This window comes from Trachypithecus francoisi, unplaced genomic scaffold (assembly GCF_009764315.1).
Source record: "Trachypithecus francoisi isolate TF-2019V2 unplaced genomic scaffold, Tfra_2.0 Lachesis_group21, whole genome shotgun sequence".
Lineage (NCBI taxonomy): Eukaryota > Metazoa > Chordata > Mammalia > Primates > Cercopithecidae > Trachypithecus > Trachypithecus francoisi.
In genome coordinates this window covers 32,674,696-32,693,485 of record NW_022681467.1, presented here as the reverse complement: position 1 = coordinate 32,693,485, position 18,790 = coordinate 32,674,696, and the positions used below count along the sequence as shown (strand labels likewise).

General features: G+C 42.1%; 1 protein-coding gene across 9 annotated transcripts in view; it reads left to right on the top strand.

Annotated features, from left to right (window-relative positions):
- The window catches only part of RBL1 (RB transcriptional corepressor like 1), a 97,900-nt gene that overhangs the window by 20,965 nt on the left and 58,145 nt on the right, over window positions 1-18,790 (top strand). For 5 of the 9 annotated variants that reach the window (XM_033186351.1, XM_033186352.1, XM_033186354.1 and 2 more), the window contains 7 exons: window positions 7,451-7,651; window positions 8,335-8,399; window positions 8,512-8,640; window positions 8,751-8,911; window positions 10,485-10,534; window positions 13,684-13,870; window positions 14,687-14,853. In XM_033186351.1, coding sequence (XP_033042242.1) covers window positions 7,451-7,651; window positions 8,335-8,399; window positions 8,512-8,640; window positions 8,751-8,911; window positions 10,485-10,534; window positions 13,684-13,870; window positions 14,687-14,853 — 960 coding nt within the window. Of the gene's footprint in view, window positions 1-3,864; window positions 3,973-7,450; window positions 7,652-8,334; window positions 8,400-8,511; window positions 8,641-8,750; window positions 8,912-10,484; window positions 10,535-13,683; window positions 14,009-14,525; window positions 14,530-14,686; window positions 14,854-18,790 lie in introns of those variants that run through there. The other 4 variants (XM_033186356.1, XM_033186358.1, XM_033186357.1 and 1 more) reach the window with 4 other exon arrangements.

The following is an 18,790-nucleotide window of genomic DNA, read 5'->3' as shown; positions in this document are numbered from 1 at the left end:
CTAAAAGTCCACCAATCTAAATGTTGATTTCATCTAATAAACACCTTCACAAAAAGATCCAGAATATTTGAGAAAATATCTGGGCATTGTGGCCCAGCCAAACTGACACATAAAATTTACTACCATATATGCATATGTATATACAGTATACTTGTATATATAGAAAGAGATGGATGGGCATGGTGGCTCACACCTATAATCCCAGCACTTTGGGAGGCCAAGGTGGGCGGATCATCGAGGGCATGCGTTTGAAACCTGCCTGACCAATATGATGAAACCCGTCTCTACTAAAAATACAAAAAATTAGCTGGGTATGGCGGCGGGCGCCTGTAGTCCCAGCTACTTGGGAGGCTGAGACACAAAAATTGCTTGAACCCGGGAGGCGGAGGTTGCAGTGAGCTGCAGTTGTGCCACTACACTCCAGCCTGGGCGACAGAGCAAGACTCCACCTCAAAAAAAAAAAGAAAAAGATGATGAAGCAGATATACAAAATGCCAGTATTTGGTAAGGGGTATAAAGGACTTCTTGTGCTGTCTTTGCAAGTGTAGGTTTGATGGTATTTCAAAGTAAAAAGTTTAAAGGATAAAAGGAATGGTATACAATGGAATAAACTCCAGTTCTTAAAATGATACAAGGGGTTTTACTGATGTAAAAACATGCCCAAGATGAATTAGAGGAAAAAGCAAGGTGCAGAATATTGTAGGTACATTAATCCTTCTTTATCCTTGGTTTCACTTTCCATGGTTTCAGTAACCTGTCAGCCATGGTTTGAAAATATTAAATGGAAAATTTGAGAAATAAATAATTTTAAGTTTTAAATTGTGTATGGTTTTGAGTAGCATAATGAAGTCTTGTGCTATTCACTCCATCCTGCTTGGGACGTGAATCATCTCTTTATTTACCGTATCCATGCTGTATATGCTACCTGCCTGTTAGCCACTTAGTAACTCTCTCGGTTATCAGATTGACAGATCACAAGAAGGGTGAGTACAGTACAATAAGGTATTTTGAGAAAGAGAGAGAGACCACATTCACATAACTTTTATTATAGTAAATTGTTATAATTGTTCTATTTTATTATTGTTAAACTCTTACTGTGCCTAATTTGTAAATGAAACTTTATCATAGGTATATGCGTATAGGAAAATATATACTCTATATAAGGTTCTGTACTATTTGCAGTTTCAGGCATCTCTGAGTCTTGCAATATATTCCCTGAAGATAAATGGGGGGACTGCTGTTGTAGTATGACGTCATTTGAGGAGAAAAAATTATGTATGGCGGTATATGTTTATAAATTCCCAAAATACCTCTGCAAGGATAAACCCAAAAACTGGTGACAGTGTATTACTCCCTGAGGCAACCATGATTGCCTTAATGGAGAAAAACTGGGAGGCAGGTGATGAGAGAGAGACTTTTCATTTTACATCCTTTAGTAACTTTCAGAATTTTGTGCTTCTGTATATTACTTATTAAAAAATAAAACCTTCACACAAAGTATCATGATATGCATCTTTGTATTTTTACCTGTATTTTTTATTTTCTCCTTAGGTTAGAGTCTTTAAAAAGTAATTTCTGGATGAAAGGATTTGAGCATATTTAAGGCTTTTTATTCATGTTGCCAAATTGCCTCTAGAAAAGTGAACAAATTAGGCCAGTGTGGTGACTCACACCTGTAATCCCAGCACTTTGGAAGGCCAAGGCAGGTGGATCACCTGAGGTCAGGAGTTTGAGACTACCCTGGCCAACATGGCGAAACCCCCATCTCTACCAAAAATACAAAAATTAGCCAGGCATGGTGGCATGTGCCTATAATCCCAGCTACTCAGGAGGCTGAGGGAAGAGAATCACTTCAACCCAGGAGGTGGAGGTTGCAGTGAGCCAAGATTGTGCCACTGCACTCCAGCCTGGGAGACAGACCGAGACTCCATCTAAAAAAAAAAAAATTAACAAATTAATATTTCTAACATATTTACACATATTTACTGTGACCTTTTTGGAGTGGTGTTGTGGGGAGGTATTTTTTAATAGCCTATTGAGATATTATCACATACCATATAATTCATCCATTTAAACTGTACAGTTCCATGTTTTTTTGTATTTTCGCAGAGTTGTGTAACCACCACCACAATACATTTTAGGACATTTTCATCACCCCAAAAAGAAACCCCTGTTAGCATTCACTTCCTATTCTAACCCCCACACCCAGCTATTGGCAGCCATTGATCTAACTTCTGTCTGTATAGAGTTTTCTATACTGGACATTTCATATAAATGGAATCATATAATATGTGGTCTTCTGTGTTGGCTTCTTTCATTTAGGATAATGGTGTCAAGGTTCATCCATGATGTGGCATGTATCAGCAGTTCTTTTTATGGTTGAATAATATTCCATTGCATAGATACACCACATTTTGTTTATCCATTTATCAGTTAATGAGTTATTTCTACCTTTTGGGTATTGATTAGTGTTGCTATGAACATTTGTATACAACTTTTTATGTGGACATATATTTTTTCTTTTGGATATATATGGAGAGGAGTGGAATTGCTGAGTCATATGGTGATTCTATGTTTAACTTTTCTTTGAGACAGAGTCTCACTCTGTCACCCAGGCTGTAGTGCAGTGGCATGATCTCGGCTCACTGCAACCTGCGCCTCCCAGGTTTCAACGATTCTTGTGCCTCAGCCTCCTGAGTGGCTGGGATTGCAGGCATGAACCACCGCTCCCAGCCCTGTGTTTAACCTTTTGAGGAACTGTCAGGCTGTTTTCCAAGGTGCCTGTACCAGTTTACATCCCCACCGGGAATTTACAAGGGTTCCAGTTTCTCCACATTCTTGCCAATTCTTGTTATTACCCATCTTTTTTATTGTAGCCATCCCAGTTTTGATTTGCATTTTCCTGATGGCTAATGATGTTGAGCATCTTTTCATGTACTTGCTTGGATAGTGTATTCTCTTCTCTCTCTCTCGAGATTTTTTTTTTTTTTTTCTGAGACAGTGTCTTACTCTGTCACCAGGCTGGAATGTAATGGCGCCATCATGGCTCCCTGCACTCTCAACCTCTCAGGCTCAAGCAATCTGCCCACCTCAGCCCCCCGAATAGTGAAGACCACAGGTGCATGCCACCATGCCAAGCTAATTTTTAAACTTTAGACAGGGTCTCTCTATGTTGCCTAGGCTGGTCTCGAACTCCTAGACTCAAGCTATTTTCCCGCCTCAGCCTCCCAAAGTGCTGGCATTACAGGTGTAAGCTACCATGCCAGCCTTAAAATATTTTTAATTTTTTTATAAGATGAGATCACATTATGTTGCCCAGACTCATCTCGAATTCCTTGGCTCAAGCAATCCTCCTGCCTAAGACTCCTGAGTAGCTGGGACTGTAGGTACATGCTGTCACACCCAACTTAAGTAGTGTATTCTTTTTCTTTTTTTGAGATAGGGTCTTGCTCTGTCATCCAAGCTGGAGTTCAGTGATGTGATTACAGCTCACTGCAGCCTTGACCTCCTGGGCTCAAGCAATCTTCCCACCGCAGCCTCTTGAGTAGCAGGTGCACACTACCAAGTCTAGTTAATTTTTCAATATTTTGGAGAGATGAGGTCCCCACTATGTTGCCCAGGCTGGTCTCAAACTCCTGGGCTCAAGCAATTCTCCTACCTCAGTCACCCAAAGTGCTGGGATTATAGGTATGAGCCACCACACCCAGCAGTATCATATTCTTTATAACAGAATCCCAATGAATTGAAAGCTGTGAAGTTTACTTTCCTTCTTATTTTAGTTTTAAAAACTGTAATCATGGTTTAAGTTATAACAGTACTATAAGATTTTTTTGTTTTCAAACATTCTGATGCATTTTGTTCCAGGTTAGGAAAACCATTCTTGGGAGAGCAGTATGTGCAATGGATTATATGATGATGTAGTACTCAAGGCTCTTGTTTATAAAAAGCGGGTATCAGTCTAGGCAACAAAAGGTGAGACCCCTGTCTCTAAAAAACATTTTAAAATTAGCTGGGTGTGGGGGCACATACCTGTTGTCCCAGCCACTTGGGAGGCTGGAGCGGGAGGATTGATTACTTGAGCCCAGGAAGTCGAGCCTGCAGTGAGCCACGATCACGCCACTGTACTCCAGCCTGAGTGACAGAGCAGGACCCTATCTCAAAAAAATAAAATATATCACTTATCAACTTTGGCTGACTTAAAAGAAGTATTGGATAGGTGATAAAATCTTTAGGATGACTTAAGAAAACTAGGCTTAGAAAAGGCCAGGAACAAAAGGAGGGTGGCCACCCAGCCAAAGACCGTATCACAGAATCCATCTAGCAGGGACACAGTTTGCATAGCTAGCAATGCTGTCCCTGGACATTGCCACTTTATTTGTGCCGGGAGCTTGATCCTGCTGTAAGAATTTACCACTTCTTCACTTCTCTGCACCACCAGCTTCAGATTCAAAATCTCAGGCAGGTGTATCTGACAAAGGATATGATTATATGCCTTCATCCTAGCTTCCAGTAAAGCTGATCTGTCTAGTGGTAGACAGGGTTCAAAAGTGGAAATGTCCTCAAAGCAAAGCGTTTCACATGCAAAATGTGATCATCCAAATATAAAAACAATTTTTTTTTTTTTTTTTAAGACGGAGTTTCGCTCTTGTTGCTCAGGCTGGAGTGCAATGGTGCGATCTCAGCTCACCGCAACTTCGCCTCCCAGGTTCAAGCAATTCTGCTGTCTCAGCCTCCCGAGTAGCTGGGACTACAGGCATGTGCCACCACGCCTGGCTAATTTTGTATTTTTAGTAGAGACAGGGTTTCTCCATGTTGGTCAGGCTGGTCTCAAGCTCCTGAACTCAGGTCGTCCACCTGTCTTGGCCTCCCAAAGTGCTGGGATTACAGTTGTGAGCCACTGCGCCGGCCAAAAAACAAAAGTTTTAAAGTCCTTTGTAAGGCAGCATAATTTTTTGTAAGCCAAAAAAATGTTTAGTAATCTGACGAATGTTTTGAAGAATCTTTTAATGAGGTTCTTAAGAGTGTCAGATTTTAATCAGCATGTCCAGAGTTTGAATGCTGTATTAGGACGTTTTACATTGCTATGAAGGAATACCTGAGGCTGAGTGACTTATTTAAAAAAAAAGATTTAATTGGCCCAGAGTTCTGCAGGCCGTGTAGGAAGCATGGGGCTGGCATCTGCTCCTGGTGAGGGTCTCAGGAAGTTTACAGTCATGGTGGAAGGTGAAGGGGGAGGAGGCACATTACATGATGAGAGCAGGAGCAATTGAGGGTGGGAAGTGCCACACTTTTAAACAGCCGGATCTCAGATGAGTGACAACTCATTACCATGAGGACAGCACCAAGCCGTTCATGAGGGATCTGCTCCCATGACCCAAACACCTCCCACTAGGCCTACCTCCAACATTGGAGGTCACTTTTCTTTTTTATTTTATTTTATTTTATTTTATTTATTTATTTTGAGACGGAGTCTTGCTCTGTCGCCCAGGCTGGAGTGCAGTGGCACAATCTCGGCTCACTGCAACCTCCGCCTCCTGGGTTCACGCCATTCTCCTGCCTCACCCTCCCAAGTAGCTGGGACTATAGGCGCTCGCCACAACGCCTGGCTAATTTTTTGTATTCTTTAGTAGAGACGGGGTTTCACTGTGTTAGCCAGGATGGTCTCGATCTCCTGACCTCGTGATCCGCCCGCCTCAGCCTCCCAAAGTGCTGGGATTACAGGCGTGAGCCACCGCGCCCGGCCTCTTTTTTATTTTTTTGAAACAGTCTTTCACTCTCTTGCCCAGGCAATAGCATGTTCATGACTCACTGCAGCTTCAACCCCTCAGGCTCAAGTGATCCTCCTGCCTCAGCTTCCTGAGTAGCTGGGCCCACAGGCACACACCACCATGCTTTGCTAACTTTTACATTTTTTATAGGGACGAGGTCTCACTGTGTTGCCCAAGCTGGTCTCAAACTGGTGGACTCAGATGATCCTCCAGTCTCACCCTCCCAAAATGTTGGGATTACAGGCATGAGCTACCATGCCCAGCCAAGGAAATTACATTGCACCATGAGATTTGAAGGCGACAAAGCATCCAAACCATATTAAATAGCGTTGGATAATTTTCTGTTAATGTCTTCTGTCACCTTAAAAAGAAATTATAAGTGTTGGCTGGGCGAAATGGACTTAAGCCTTTGCAATCTACATGAAATAATCAGAACATAGGGCCAGGTGCGGTGGCTCACGCCTGTAATCCCAGCACTTTGGGAGGCTGAGGCAGTTGGATCATCTGAGGTCAGGAGTTCAAGACCATCCTGGCCAACATGGTGAAACCTCATCTACTAAAAATACAAAAATTAGCCAGGCATGGTGGTGCGCGCCTGTAGTCCCAGCTTTCAGGAGGTGGAGGCAGGAAAATTGCTTGAAGCTGGGAGGCAGAGGTTGCAGTGAGCCAAGATCATGCCACTACACTCCAGCCTGGGTGACAAAGTGAGACTCCATCTCCAAAAAAAAAAAAAAAAAATTACAAGTATTATTCTGTGTATATTGCTAGACCTTTATTAAGTGAGCTTTGACATTGCAAGTTTTCTATCTAAGACCACACTAACATACAGACATAAAAAAATATACCCAGACTTGGGCTGGGTGCGGTGGCTTGCCTGAACACAGGAGGTGGAAGTTGCAGTGAATCAAGATGGTGCCACTGCACTCCAGCCTGGGCAGCAGAGCTATTAAGTTTTTTTCTGAGTATGTGCTACCTTTACTTTTGGTGGTGGAACCACGCATTGGAACTCAAACTCTTTGAGTTTTACTGCTAACCTATAACAATCTGGTGCTTCATAATCAAATTCCCATTTGGAAAATGAAATTGTCTTTCCATTTGGGAGACTTCTGGTTTTCCTCAAACTAATTTTATAACCTATAAATCTGTTAACTAACATTAACTTTGTAAATTTTATGCAGAATACTTTCTAGGTAATATAGAGAATAAAGGAAGTAGATAGGCGCTCTTGCTCCCTCCATAGAAGTAACTCTCTATGTGATGACCCCTAATTAATAACCTGTATTCTCCTGGTGATCCTGGGAACCAAAGTGATTTTATAATGAGGATTTTTTTTTTTAATTAAATTTAGGCTTGAGAGATGGTGTTTGTTCTTTGTTCATGTGAGACAGTGTCTTGCTTTGTGACCCAGGCTGGAGTGCATGATCGAGGCTTACTGCAGCCTCGACATCCTGGGCTCAAGCAATTCTCCCACCTCAGCCTCCCGAGTAACTGGAGCTACAGGCACGTGCCACCACACCCAGATAATTTTTTAAATTTTTGTAGAGTTGGGGTCTTACTGTGTTGCCTGGGAGGTCTGGCATTTTAATAAAGAATCTTAGTCATGAATAGAATATTTCCTTTCAATCCATTATATAAATGAATTTTAAAGGTGACTTTTTTCTCCTCCCTTTTTTTTTTTTTAGTTTAATACAATTTTTTAGTAAAATGAAGAAGTGGATGGACATGTCAAATCTACCACAAGAATTTCGTGAACGTATAGAAAGGCTAGAGAGAAATTTTGAGGTGTCTACTGTAATATTCAAAAAATATGAGCCAATTTTTTTAGATATATTTCAAAATCCATATGAAGAACCACCAAAGTTACCGCGAAGCCGGAAGCAGAGGTGAGCCCTTAATCCTTACATAATTGACATAAAGATTATGATACAAACTAAGAGAATGTACTTTTTTGAAAGTCTGTTTTTTTATGAAAAGTATTCCTGCAAAGAACTTAATTATTTTCTTTTTAAATCCATGTACAATTATCCATGTTTGGAAATTCAGAATAATACTTTTACTTATTTTTCTTTTTCTTTTTCTTTTTTTTTTTTTTTTTGAGATGGAGTCTCGCTCTGCTGCCCAGGCTGAAGTGCAGTGTCGTGATCTCGGCTCACTGCAACCTCTGTCTCCCAGGTTCAAGCAATTCTCCTACCTCAGCCTCCTGAGTAGCTGGGATCACAGGTGTGCGCCACCCCGTCTGGCTGATTTTTTGTATTTTTAGTAGAGATGGGGTTTCACCGTGTTGGCCAAGATGGTCTCCAACTCATAACCTCAGGTGACCCACCCACCTCGGCCTCCCAAAGTGCTGGGATTACAGACATGAGCCACCACACCTGGCCCTATGTTCTGATTATTTTATGTAGATTGTAAAAGCTACTTAAGTCCATTTCATAAATAATAGATAACTTTTCTTCATGAATGGAATTTCATGTGTAATTTGATCTATTTGATATTTATATTTACTATTTCAGTTTACATGATATTTAGCAAGCTAGTCAGACAAAAAGTAATTTTTTTCCCTTTTTAGGAGGATTCCTTGCAGTGTTAAGGATCTGTTTAATTTCTGTTGGACACTTTTTGTTTATACTAAGGGTAAGATGACACTTTCGGTGGTCTTACATTTCTACTGTGGGAACTTGGTGCTATGTGACATGAGAGGTTTCTGGTTTTTGTGTCTTTTCTTTTTTTTCCCCCCCTTATAAAGGTAATTTTCGGATGATTGGGGATGACTTAGTAAACTCTTATCATTTACTTCTATGCTGCTTGGATCTGATTTTTGCCAATGCGATTATGTGCCCAAATAGACAAGACTTGCTAAATCCATCGTTTAAAGGTAAGACCTTTTATTTATTTTTGAAAACTGATTATCAGTTTTTGGAAAAAGATTTTTGAAGTTGACCATATTTTTTTTTCCCCTCTGCTTTTCCTACACTGTCAAACTAGGTTTACCATCTGATTTTCACACTGCTGACTTTAGGGCTTCTGAAGAGCCGCCCTGCATCATTGCTGTACTGTGTGAACTGCATGATGGACTTCTAGTAGAAGCAAAAGGAATAAAGGAGCACTACTTTAAGCCATATATTTCAAAACTCTTTGACAGGAAGGTACTGTACTTATAATTAGATGACTGAGATGTTTACAGGTCAGCAATAATGTCAGAAGAAAAAAAGTTTTAAGCAAGTTCTCAGCATTATAGAACTTAGGGTCAGGATTCCCAGGCTTTAGCCTCTACTGTGATTCGGAATTTCCTTATGATCTTGTGTGATGTGAGAAACAGAGCTGTTGAAAAATGTGACCGACTATATGTTCTGTTGGGTAAACATACTGTCAGAGGCAACCGTAGTCCCAGCTATCAGGGACTATGTAGGAGGTACTGATAAAGAATTGTAAAGAACAGAACATCAGAGTAGGGCTGACAAAGAATTAGGAAAAACAGGGAGTCAGAATAAGCTGACTAATTTACTGCCACAATTTGAATAACTGCTGACTGTTGACTAAAAGTAGGATGATGTATAACAACCACAGTTTTAATTCCATGTAAATCGAGCAGAAAATCCATGATAGTTTTGTAGCCACTTGTAAGCTATCTGTGTGCATTCTGGACATTTTCTCCTTAGTAATTAACTTAGCTATTTCTACATTTATGAATTGGCTTGTTCCTCTGGGTCTCAATTTCTTACTTCCCCAACATCAAGCCATTAAATGTAGTTAGGCCTCAAGATTTCTCTTTGCTAAAAGGGGTTTGGATTATGTATCCCACTTTTCAAATATTAAGAGATTTTTCTTTAAGCATAAATTGTTCCCTTACTGGTTTCTTCTTCTTTTATGCAAACTTTTGTATTCAGTCTTGTGTTCCTCAGATATCTATATTATGGCCCATTGTCTGTATGCTAAACATCTCTAGCAAAGAAAACTTTTTTTTTTTTTTTTGAGACGGAGTCTCGCTCTGTCGCCCGGGCTGGAGTGCAATGGCTGGATCTCAGCTCATTGCAAGCTCCGCCTCCCAGGTTCATGCCATTCTCCTGTCTCAGCCTCCCGAGTAGCTGGGACTACAGGTGCCCGCCACCTCGCCCGGCTAGTTTTTGTATTTTTTAGTAGAGACAGGGTTTCACCGTGTTAGCCAGGATGGTCTCGATCTCCTGACCTCGTGATCCGCCCGTCTCAGCCTCCCAAAGTGCTGGGATTACAGGCTTGAGCCACTGCGCCCAACAAAGAAAACTTTTTTTAAAGGATCCCAGGGACTGGGTGAGGTGGCTCACGCCTGTAATGCCAACACCTTGGGAGGCCAAGGCAGGTGGATTGCTTGAGCCCAAGAGTTCCAGACGAGCCTGGACAATGTGGCAAAATCTCGTCTCTACAAACAATACAAAAATTAGTAGGGCGTGGTGGTGCACGCTTGTAGTCCCAGCTACTTGGCAGGCTGAGGCTGCAGTGAGCCATGATTGTACCACTGCACTCCAGCCCTGGTGACAGAACCAAACCCTGTTTCAAAAAAAAAAAAAGTTTAAAAAAAAGTTATTTGCATGCTAAATAGTTTATCCTAGTCTGAAAGAAATATTTAATTATTCTGTTTTGTGTGTGTGTTATAACAATATGGAAATTTAGATAAATTTCATGTTTGTGTGTGTATTAATATGCTTAATTATATGGTGTCCCAAAATAATTTTTTCTTCACAGATATTAAAAGGAGAATGCCTCCTGGACCTTTCAAGTTTTACTGATAATAGGTAAATATCTGGTTCTAGTGGTGCCTGGCATATCACAAGCTGTCGTATTTGTTGATTTGTTGAAATTTGTTAAGCATAACATTATATCAAAGTAAGACCTCCAAATTCAAGTTCTTTCTGCTTTAGTGGCATTGAATGGGTATTGTCACTAAGACTTGTTGGCTTTAAGTACATTTATTTTAAGAAATCAAAGCTGGGCACGGTGGCCCACACCTGTAATCCCAGCACTTTGGAAGGCCAAGGCAGGCAGATTGCTTGAGCTCAGAACGCTGGAGACCAGCCTGGGCAACATGGTGAAACCCTGTCTCTACAAAAAATGCAAAATTCAGCCGGATGTAGTGGCATGAGCCTGTATTCCCAGCTACTTGGGAGGCTTAGGTGGGAGGATCATTTGAATCTGGGAGGTTGAGGTTGCAATGAGCCGTGATTGCACCACTGCACTTCAGTCTGGGTGACAGAGTGAGACCCTATTTCCAAAAAAAAAAAAAAAGGAAAAAAGAAAGAGGCCGGGCATGGTGGCTCACGCCTATAATCCCAACACTTCGGGAGGCCAAGGTGGGCCGATCACTTGAGGTCAGGAGTTTGAGATCAGCCTGGCCAACATGGTGAAACCCCATCTTTACTAAAAATACAAAAATTAACTGAGTGTGGTGGCAGGTACCTGTAATTTCAGCTACTTGGGAGGCTGAGGCAGAAGAATTGCTTGAACCCAGGAGGCACAGGTTGCAGTGAGCCGAGATCACGCCACTGCACTCTAGCCTAGGCAACAGAGCGAGATTCTATCTCAAAAAAAAAAAAATAATTGACACTTATGTATTTATTTTTAGTTTTAGTTTTTTAGAAACAGGATCTCACTGTGTTGCCCAGGCTGGTCTCGAATTCCTGGCCTCAAGCAATCCTCTCACCATAGTCTACCAAAGTGCTAGGATTACAGGCATGACCCACCACAGCCAGCAAATTGACATTTAAAACAGCTACCCGGCCAGGCGCGCAGTGGCTCATGCCTATAATCCTAGCGCTTTGGGAGGCTAAGGCAGGCAGATCACGAGGTCAGGAGATTGAGATCATCCTGGCCAAAATGGTGAAACCTGATCTGTACTAAAAATACAAAAATTAGCTGGGCGTGGTGGCACATGCCTGTAGTCCCAGATGCTTGGGAGGCTGAGGTAGGCGGATTGCTTGAACCCAAGAGGTGGAGGTTGCAGTGAGCTGAGATTGCACCACTGCACTCCAGCCTGGGCAACAGAGCAAGACTCGTCTCAAATAAAAATAAAAATAAAAATCAAGGCCAGGCACAGTGGCTCGCACCTGTAATCCCAGCACTTTGGAAGGCCAAGGCAGGCAGATCGCTTGAGCTCAGAAGGTTGGAGACCAGCCTGGGCAACATGGTGAAACCCTGTCTTTACGAAAAATACACAAATCAGCTGGATGTAGTGGCATGAGCCTGTATTCCCAGCTACTTGGGAGGCTGAGGTAGAAGGATCATTTTAATCTGGGAGGTTGAGGTTGCAGTGAGCTATGATTGCACCACTGCACTTCAGCCTGGGTGATGGAGCAAGACCCTGTTTCCAAAAAAAAAAAACAAGAAAAAAAGAAAGAGGCTGGGCATGGTGGCTCACGCCTGTAATCCCAACACTTTGGGAGGCCGGAGTGGGCCGATCACTTGAGGTCAGGAGTTTGAGATCAGCCTGGCCAACATGGTGAAACCTATCTCTACTAAAAATACAAAAATTATCTGGGTGTGGTGGCACCTGTAATCTCAGCTGCTTGGGAGACTGAGGCAGGAGAATCACTTGAACCCAAGAGGCAGAGGTTGCAGTGAGCCGAGATCACACCAGTGCACTCTAGCCTAGGCGACAGAGCAAGATTCCATCTCAAAAAAAAAAAAAAAAAAAAAATCATTGACACGTATTTATTTTTATTTTTTAGAGATGGGATCTCACTGTGTTGCCCAGGCTGGCCTCAAATTCCTGGCCTCAAGCAATCCTCTCACCATAGCCTCCCAAAGTGCTAGGATTACAGGCATGACCCACCACACCCAGCCAATTGGCATTTAAAACAGCTACTCGGCCAGGCACGCGGTGGCTCACACCTGTAATCCTAGCACTTTGGGAGACTGAGGTGGGCAGATCACAAGGTCAGGAGATCGAGACCATCTTGGCCAACATGGTGAAACCCCATCTCTACTAAAAGTACAAAAACTAGCCAGGCATGGTGGTGCAAGTCTGTAGTCCCAGCTACTCAGGAGGCTAAGGCAGGAGAATTGCTTAGACCTGGGAGGTAAAGGCTGCAGTGAGCCAAGATCACATCACTGCATTCCAGCCTGGGTGACAGAGTGAGACTCTGTCTTAAAAACAAACAAACAAAAAACAGCTGTTCTCTTGAGAAACTAATAAATGGACCCAATGACTCTGTATTTCACTTTACATTCTTTCACTAATCACATGTTGGCAGTGCCCATATATATATATTTTTTTCTGAGATGGAATCTCGCTCTGTTGCCCAGGCTGGAGTGCAGTGACGCGATCTTGGCTCACTGCAAGCTCCGCCTCCCGGGTTCAGGCCATTCTCTTGCCTCACCCTCCTGAGTAGCTAGGACAACAGGCGCCTGCCACCACACCCGGCTAATTTTTTGTATTTTTAGTAGAGATGTGATTTCACCATGTTAGCCAGGATGGTCTCAATCTCCTGACCTCATGATCCCCCGACCTCGGCTTCCCAAAATGCTGGGATTACAGGCGTGAGCCACCGTGCCTGGCCCTTTTGTTTTTTGAGACGGAGTCTTGCTCTGTTGCCAGGCTGGAGGGCGCTGGCGCAATCTTGGCTCACTGCAACCTCCACCTGCCATATTTCAAAGCCACTATTGTTTCCTTAGTGATCAGAAACCATTTTCATAATTAGATTCAACTAGTTTTCAGATTAAGTATATGTAGTCTCTCACTTTTCAAAGTAATTTATTGGTTGTGTGAATGTGAAGAATGTCCATAATCAGGTAGGACCCTCTGATATTGTTAGATGGGCAGAGTTAATAAAAATTAGAAAGTTGTCAGATTTTCTAAGCTGTAAACACTAAATCTATCTTCAAGTCAAAATAAATCCATTGTGTAACTTAGTATTAGTATTACAGCTTGTTATAATTCTCTTTGCAGCAAAGCAGTGAATAAGGAGTATGAAGAGTATGTTCTAACTGTTGGTGATTTTGATGAGAGGATCTTTTTGGGGGCAGATGCAGAAGAGGAAATTGGAACACCTCAAAAGTTCACTGGTGACACCCCATTAGGGAAACTGACCGCACAGGCTAATGTGGAGTATAACCTTCAACAACACTTTGAAAAAGTAATATAACCTAGCCTGGCCTCAATCTTGAATGATCTTTTTCTCTGTGTGTCTGATTCTACTAACAGCAGAAGCATCTTTCAAGTTAAATCTTGAGTTTCTTCTACTAATTCATATTTCCCATGAAAGCCTTAAAAGGTAATTTTTAAAACTGGCATTTAGTATTTTTACCTTATTTCTTACTATTTTCATATTTTATATCCATTTTCCCAGCATGCCTGGGTTTATTAGAAGAGTATATGTCTTTTGACATGAAGAGGAAGTTTTCCTTTCTTACCGTTCTTTCTTTGCTTCAACGTAGCCTCTGTTACATTGCTCTAAATTTTAGCTTGCTTTCCTACCCATGACACAAACTATGTGTTTTTCTGTAACTTCTGCCATAAAACTCTGGACTTGATTGTTAATGGCCAAGGCTTAACCCTGTATTTATGTGTAAAATGGGTTGGAGGAAGAGATCTAATGGAAAATTCACTTGTCTAGAACATAGTAAAACCTAAGTTTTAGTCCAAGCTTTGACATGAACTTAGTCAACTGAAACAAGTTTTCAAATTTCTCTGTTCCTATTTCCTCATACATAAAATTAAAGTATGTATACATTATCTTTCAAATCAGTGGTGTGAAGATTAAATGAAATTATAGGTAGAAAGTGCTTTAAAAAAGTGTTATTCAAGTATAAGGATGTTATTAGCATAGTATTGCTAAAAATTTCATGGATATTGTAAATATGAGTAGAGAAGATGGTAAATGCACTGAATTAAACACATAATAAGGAAGATGGTAACTTTTAAAAACTCACAGATTTTTCTTTTCTGACAGAAAAGGTCATTTGCACCTTCTACCCCTCTGACAGGACAGAGATATTTACGAGAAAAAGAAGCAGTTATTACTCCTGTTGCATCAGCCACCCAAAGTGTCAGCCGGTTACAGAGTATTGTGGCTGGTCTGAAAAATGCCCCAAGTGACCAACTTACAAATATTTTTGAGTATGTATAATACTGTTATTTTTTCAAATGTCTTTTTAAAATTAGATTTCTTATTCCATTCTGTTTTTAGTATATTCAGAATTCTCAAGATAGTGGATGTTCATCTGGCAAGTTTTACTATACCATTTCAATCACAAAATATATTGACCTAAAACCATATTGAAGTACCTATTAAAAATTATGTATAACAGTCGGGCACAGTGGCACACACCTGTAGTCCCAGCTACTTGGGAAGCTAGTTTGGTCAACATAGTGAGAATAATTCCAGCTTGGCCAAGATAGGGAGACCTTATCTCTCCCTTTTTTTTTTTTTTGAGACGTAGTCTCACTCTGTCGCCCAGGCTGGAGTGCAGTGGCCAGATCTCAGCTCACTGCAAGCTCCGCCTCCCGGGTTCCCGCCATTCTCCTGCCTCAGCCTCCCGAGTAGCTGGGACTACAGGCGCCCGCCACCTCGCCCGGCTAGTTTTTTGTATTTTTTAGTAGAGACGGGATTTCATTGTTTTAGCCAGGATGGTCTCGATCTCCTGACCTCGTGATCCGCCCATCTCGGCCTCCCAAAGTGCTGGGATTACAGGCTTGAGCCACCGCGCCTGGCCTCCCTTTTTTTGTTTTTTGAAACAGGGTCTCGCTATGTCTCCCAGGCTGGAGTGCAGCGCCGCAATCACAGCTTACTGCAGCCTCTACCTCCTGGGCTCAAGCAACTCTCCCACCTCAGTCCCCCAAGTAGCTGGAACTACAGGTGCAAGCCACCATGCCTAATTTTTTATATTTTTTGTAGAGACAGGGTTTTGCCACGTTGCTCAGGCTAATCTTGAACTTCTGAGCTCAAGTGATCCAACTGCCTCGGCCTCCCAAAGTGCTGGGATTACAGGCATGAGCGACCATGCCAGGCCAACCTTGTCTCTTAAAAATAATTATATATAATGTTATTTCATGGTAGTATAGACTTTTAGAGATAAGTGTACCTTAAAAATTATTTAGCACTGATATTTCACTCTTTACCCCTGAGTTGTGCATGTTTTGATTTTACATTGACTTTATTTTTTAATTTATTTTTATGTTTGTTTCTAAAGATTACCTGTATAAGGGCATACATTAATTTTAAATGGGGACATTCTAAATGTCCATTAGATTCTAAATGTCCATTAGATAGGGGACTAATTGCATATTGGTGGTACAGCCATAAGAATGAAATTATTTATTTATTTATTTATTTATTTTTGAGACAGAGTTTTGCTCTTGTTGCCCAGGCTGGAGTGCAATGGCACAATCTCGGCTCACTGCAACCTCTGCCTACTGGGTTCAAGCGATTCTCCTGCCTCAGCCTCCTGAGTATCTGGGATTACAGGCATGCGCCACCATGCCCGGCTAATTTTGTATTTTTAGTAGAGATGGGGTTTCTCCACGTTGGTCAGGCTGGTCTCGAACTCCTGACCTCAGGTGATCTGCTCTCCTTGGCCTCCCAAAGTGCTGAGATTATAGGCATAAGCCACTGTGCCCAGCCCATAGAATAGAATTTTATACAGTTTTGTTTTTTTTTTTTTTGAGACGGAGTCTCGCTCTGTCGCCCAGGCTGGAGTGCAGTGGCCGGATCTCAGCTCACTGCAAGCTCTACCTCCCGGGTTTACACCATTCTCCTGCCTCAGCTTCGTGAGTAGCTGGGACTACAGGCGCCCGCCATCTCGCCCGGCTAGTTTTTTGTATTTTTTTAGTAGAGACGGGGTTTCACCAGGTTAGCCAGGATGGTCTCGATCTCCTGACCTCGTGATCTGCCTGTCTCGGCCTCCCAAAGTGCTGGGATTACAGGCTTGAGCCACTGCACCCGGCCTTTTTTTCTTTTTTGAGGAAGCATGATTCCTGGTAAAGATGGTAGAATGAAGCCAGATCAGAGAACCTTCTTTCCTAATACCTAATAAAATAAGAGAATAGTAAAAACCAGCAAAATATTTATCAGTGGCAACCAAATGAAGAGAGAGAGATGATTTCATGACATAAATTTCCAAAGTAGAGATCAAAAAGAAAATTGATGATTCTGGTATCCCTATCCCTAAGCAGTGTTGGAGAAAGAGGGTATAGTGATAGATCTTGAGAATTCTCATCAATACTTCAGATTTGGAGAGAAACAAATGGGGGAGCAGGCAGACAGATAAAAAGTCATACAAATCTCCCCAAGTGAAAAGTTTATATGTACCACCACCAGGATCCCAGCAGAAATACAAACAACTGCCAAGGGCTGCCATTTTCCAGCATTCCATGATGATATGGGGGAGAGATCCTCATATAACTAGACGTCCCTGACTAGGAATAGTGAACCCTGGAATGGGATTATTTAACTAAATCTCAGAAGACAAAGCAAAACCCTAGTTCTCCAAGAAAGGTTGAACATAGCTGAGCTCTCCCACATTCCTGAAACCTTCAGGATACAAGAAAGTGTACAAAACAATCTCCAGCCTCAGAAATAGCTCAGAAGAAAAGCATACTGCCGGTAAGGTAGGAAGACTGTCATGGATCTACCTCCCATATCATTTGAGTAAATAAATCTGGATTGAACTACTGTTCAAACATGAGTAGGTTGAAAAGCAGTGACAAAGCAACTATACAAATATGTCAATAAGGGAAAAGAAGGAAGTACAGAATGCAAAAGAAAAAAAAGTCTAGACACAAATGGAAACACTGGATGTTGTGGCTCATGCCTGTAATTGCAGCACTTTGGGAGGCTGAGGCAAGAGGAGCAGTTGAGCCCAGGAGTTTAAGACCAGCCTGAGCAACATGATGGGACCCTGTCTCTACAGAAAAAATTTAAAAATTAGTCATGGTGATATGTATTCCAGCTACTTGGGAGGCTGAGATGGGAGAGTTGCTTGAGCTCAGCCATGATCACACCATTGTACTCTAACCTGGGCAACAGAGCAAGACCCTATCTCAAAAAAAAAAAAAAAAAGGAAAGACATCTGTGTTTGTGGACTGGAAGACTTAATATTGTTAAGATATCTATATTAGAGGCCAGGTGCAATGGCACATATCTGTAATCCCAGGACTTTGAGAGGCCAGGGTGGGTGTTTTGCTTGAGCTCAGGAGTTTGAGACTAGCCTGGGCAACAAAGCAAGACCTCATCTTTACAAAAAACAAAATAAATAAAACCTAGCCATTGTGGCCTGTGTTTGTTTGTTTGTTTGTTTTGAGACGTAGTCTTGCTCTGTCACCAGGCTGGAATGCAATGACGTGATCTTGGCTCACTGCAAACTCTGCCTCCCAGGTTCAAGCAATTCTCCTGCCCTAGCCTCCAAGTAGCTGGGACTACAGGCGCCTGCCACTATGCCCAGCTAATTTTTGTATTTTTAGTAGAGATGGAGTTTCACCATCTTGACCAGGATGTTCTCGATCTCCTGACCTCATGATCCGCCTGCTTCGGCCTCCCAAAGTGCTGGGATTATAGGCATAAGCCACCACGCCCAACTTTTTTTTTTGTTTGTTTGTTTGTTTTGAGAGAGTTTTGCTCTTATTGCCCAGGCTGGAGTGCAATGGCTCGATCTCAGCTCACTGCAACCTCCACCTCCCGGGTTCAATTGATTCTTCTGTCTCAGCCTCCCAAATAGCTGGATGACAGGCATGCACCACTATGCCTGGCTAATTTTTTGTATTTAGTAGAGATGGGGTTTTACCATGTTGGTCAGGCTGGTCTTGAACTGCTGACCTCAAATAATCCACCACCTTGGCCTCCAAAAGTGCTGGGATTACAACAGGTGTTAGTCACCAGGCCTGGCCAATTTTCGTATTTTTAGTAGAGACAGGGTTTCACCATGTTGGCCAGGCTGGTCTCCAACTCCTGGCCTCAAGTGACCCGCCCACCTTGGCCTCCTGAAGTGCTGGGAATATAGTTGTGAGCCACCACGCCCAGCCTCAAACCTGAAAGCTTTAACATACCAAAGAAAACAAT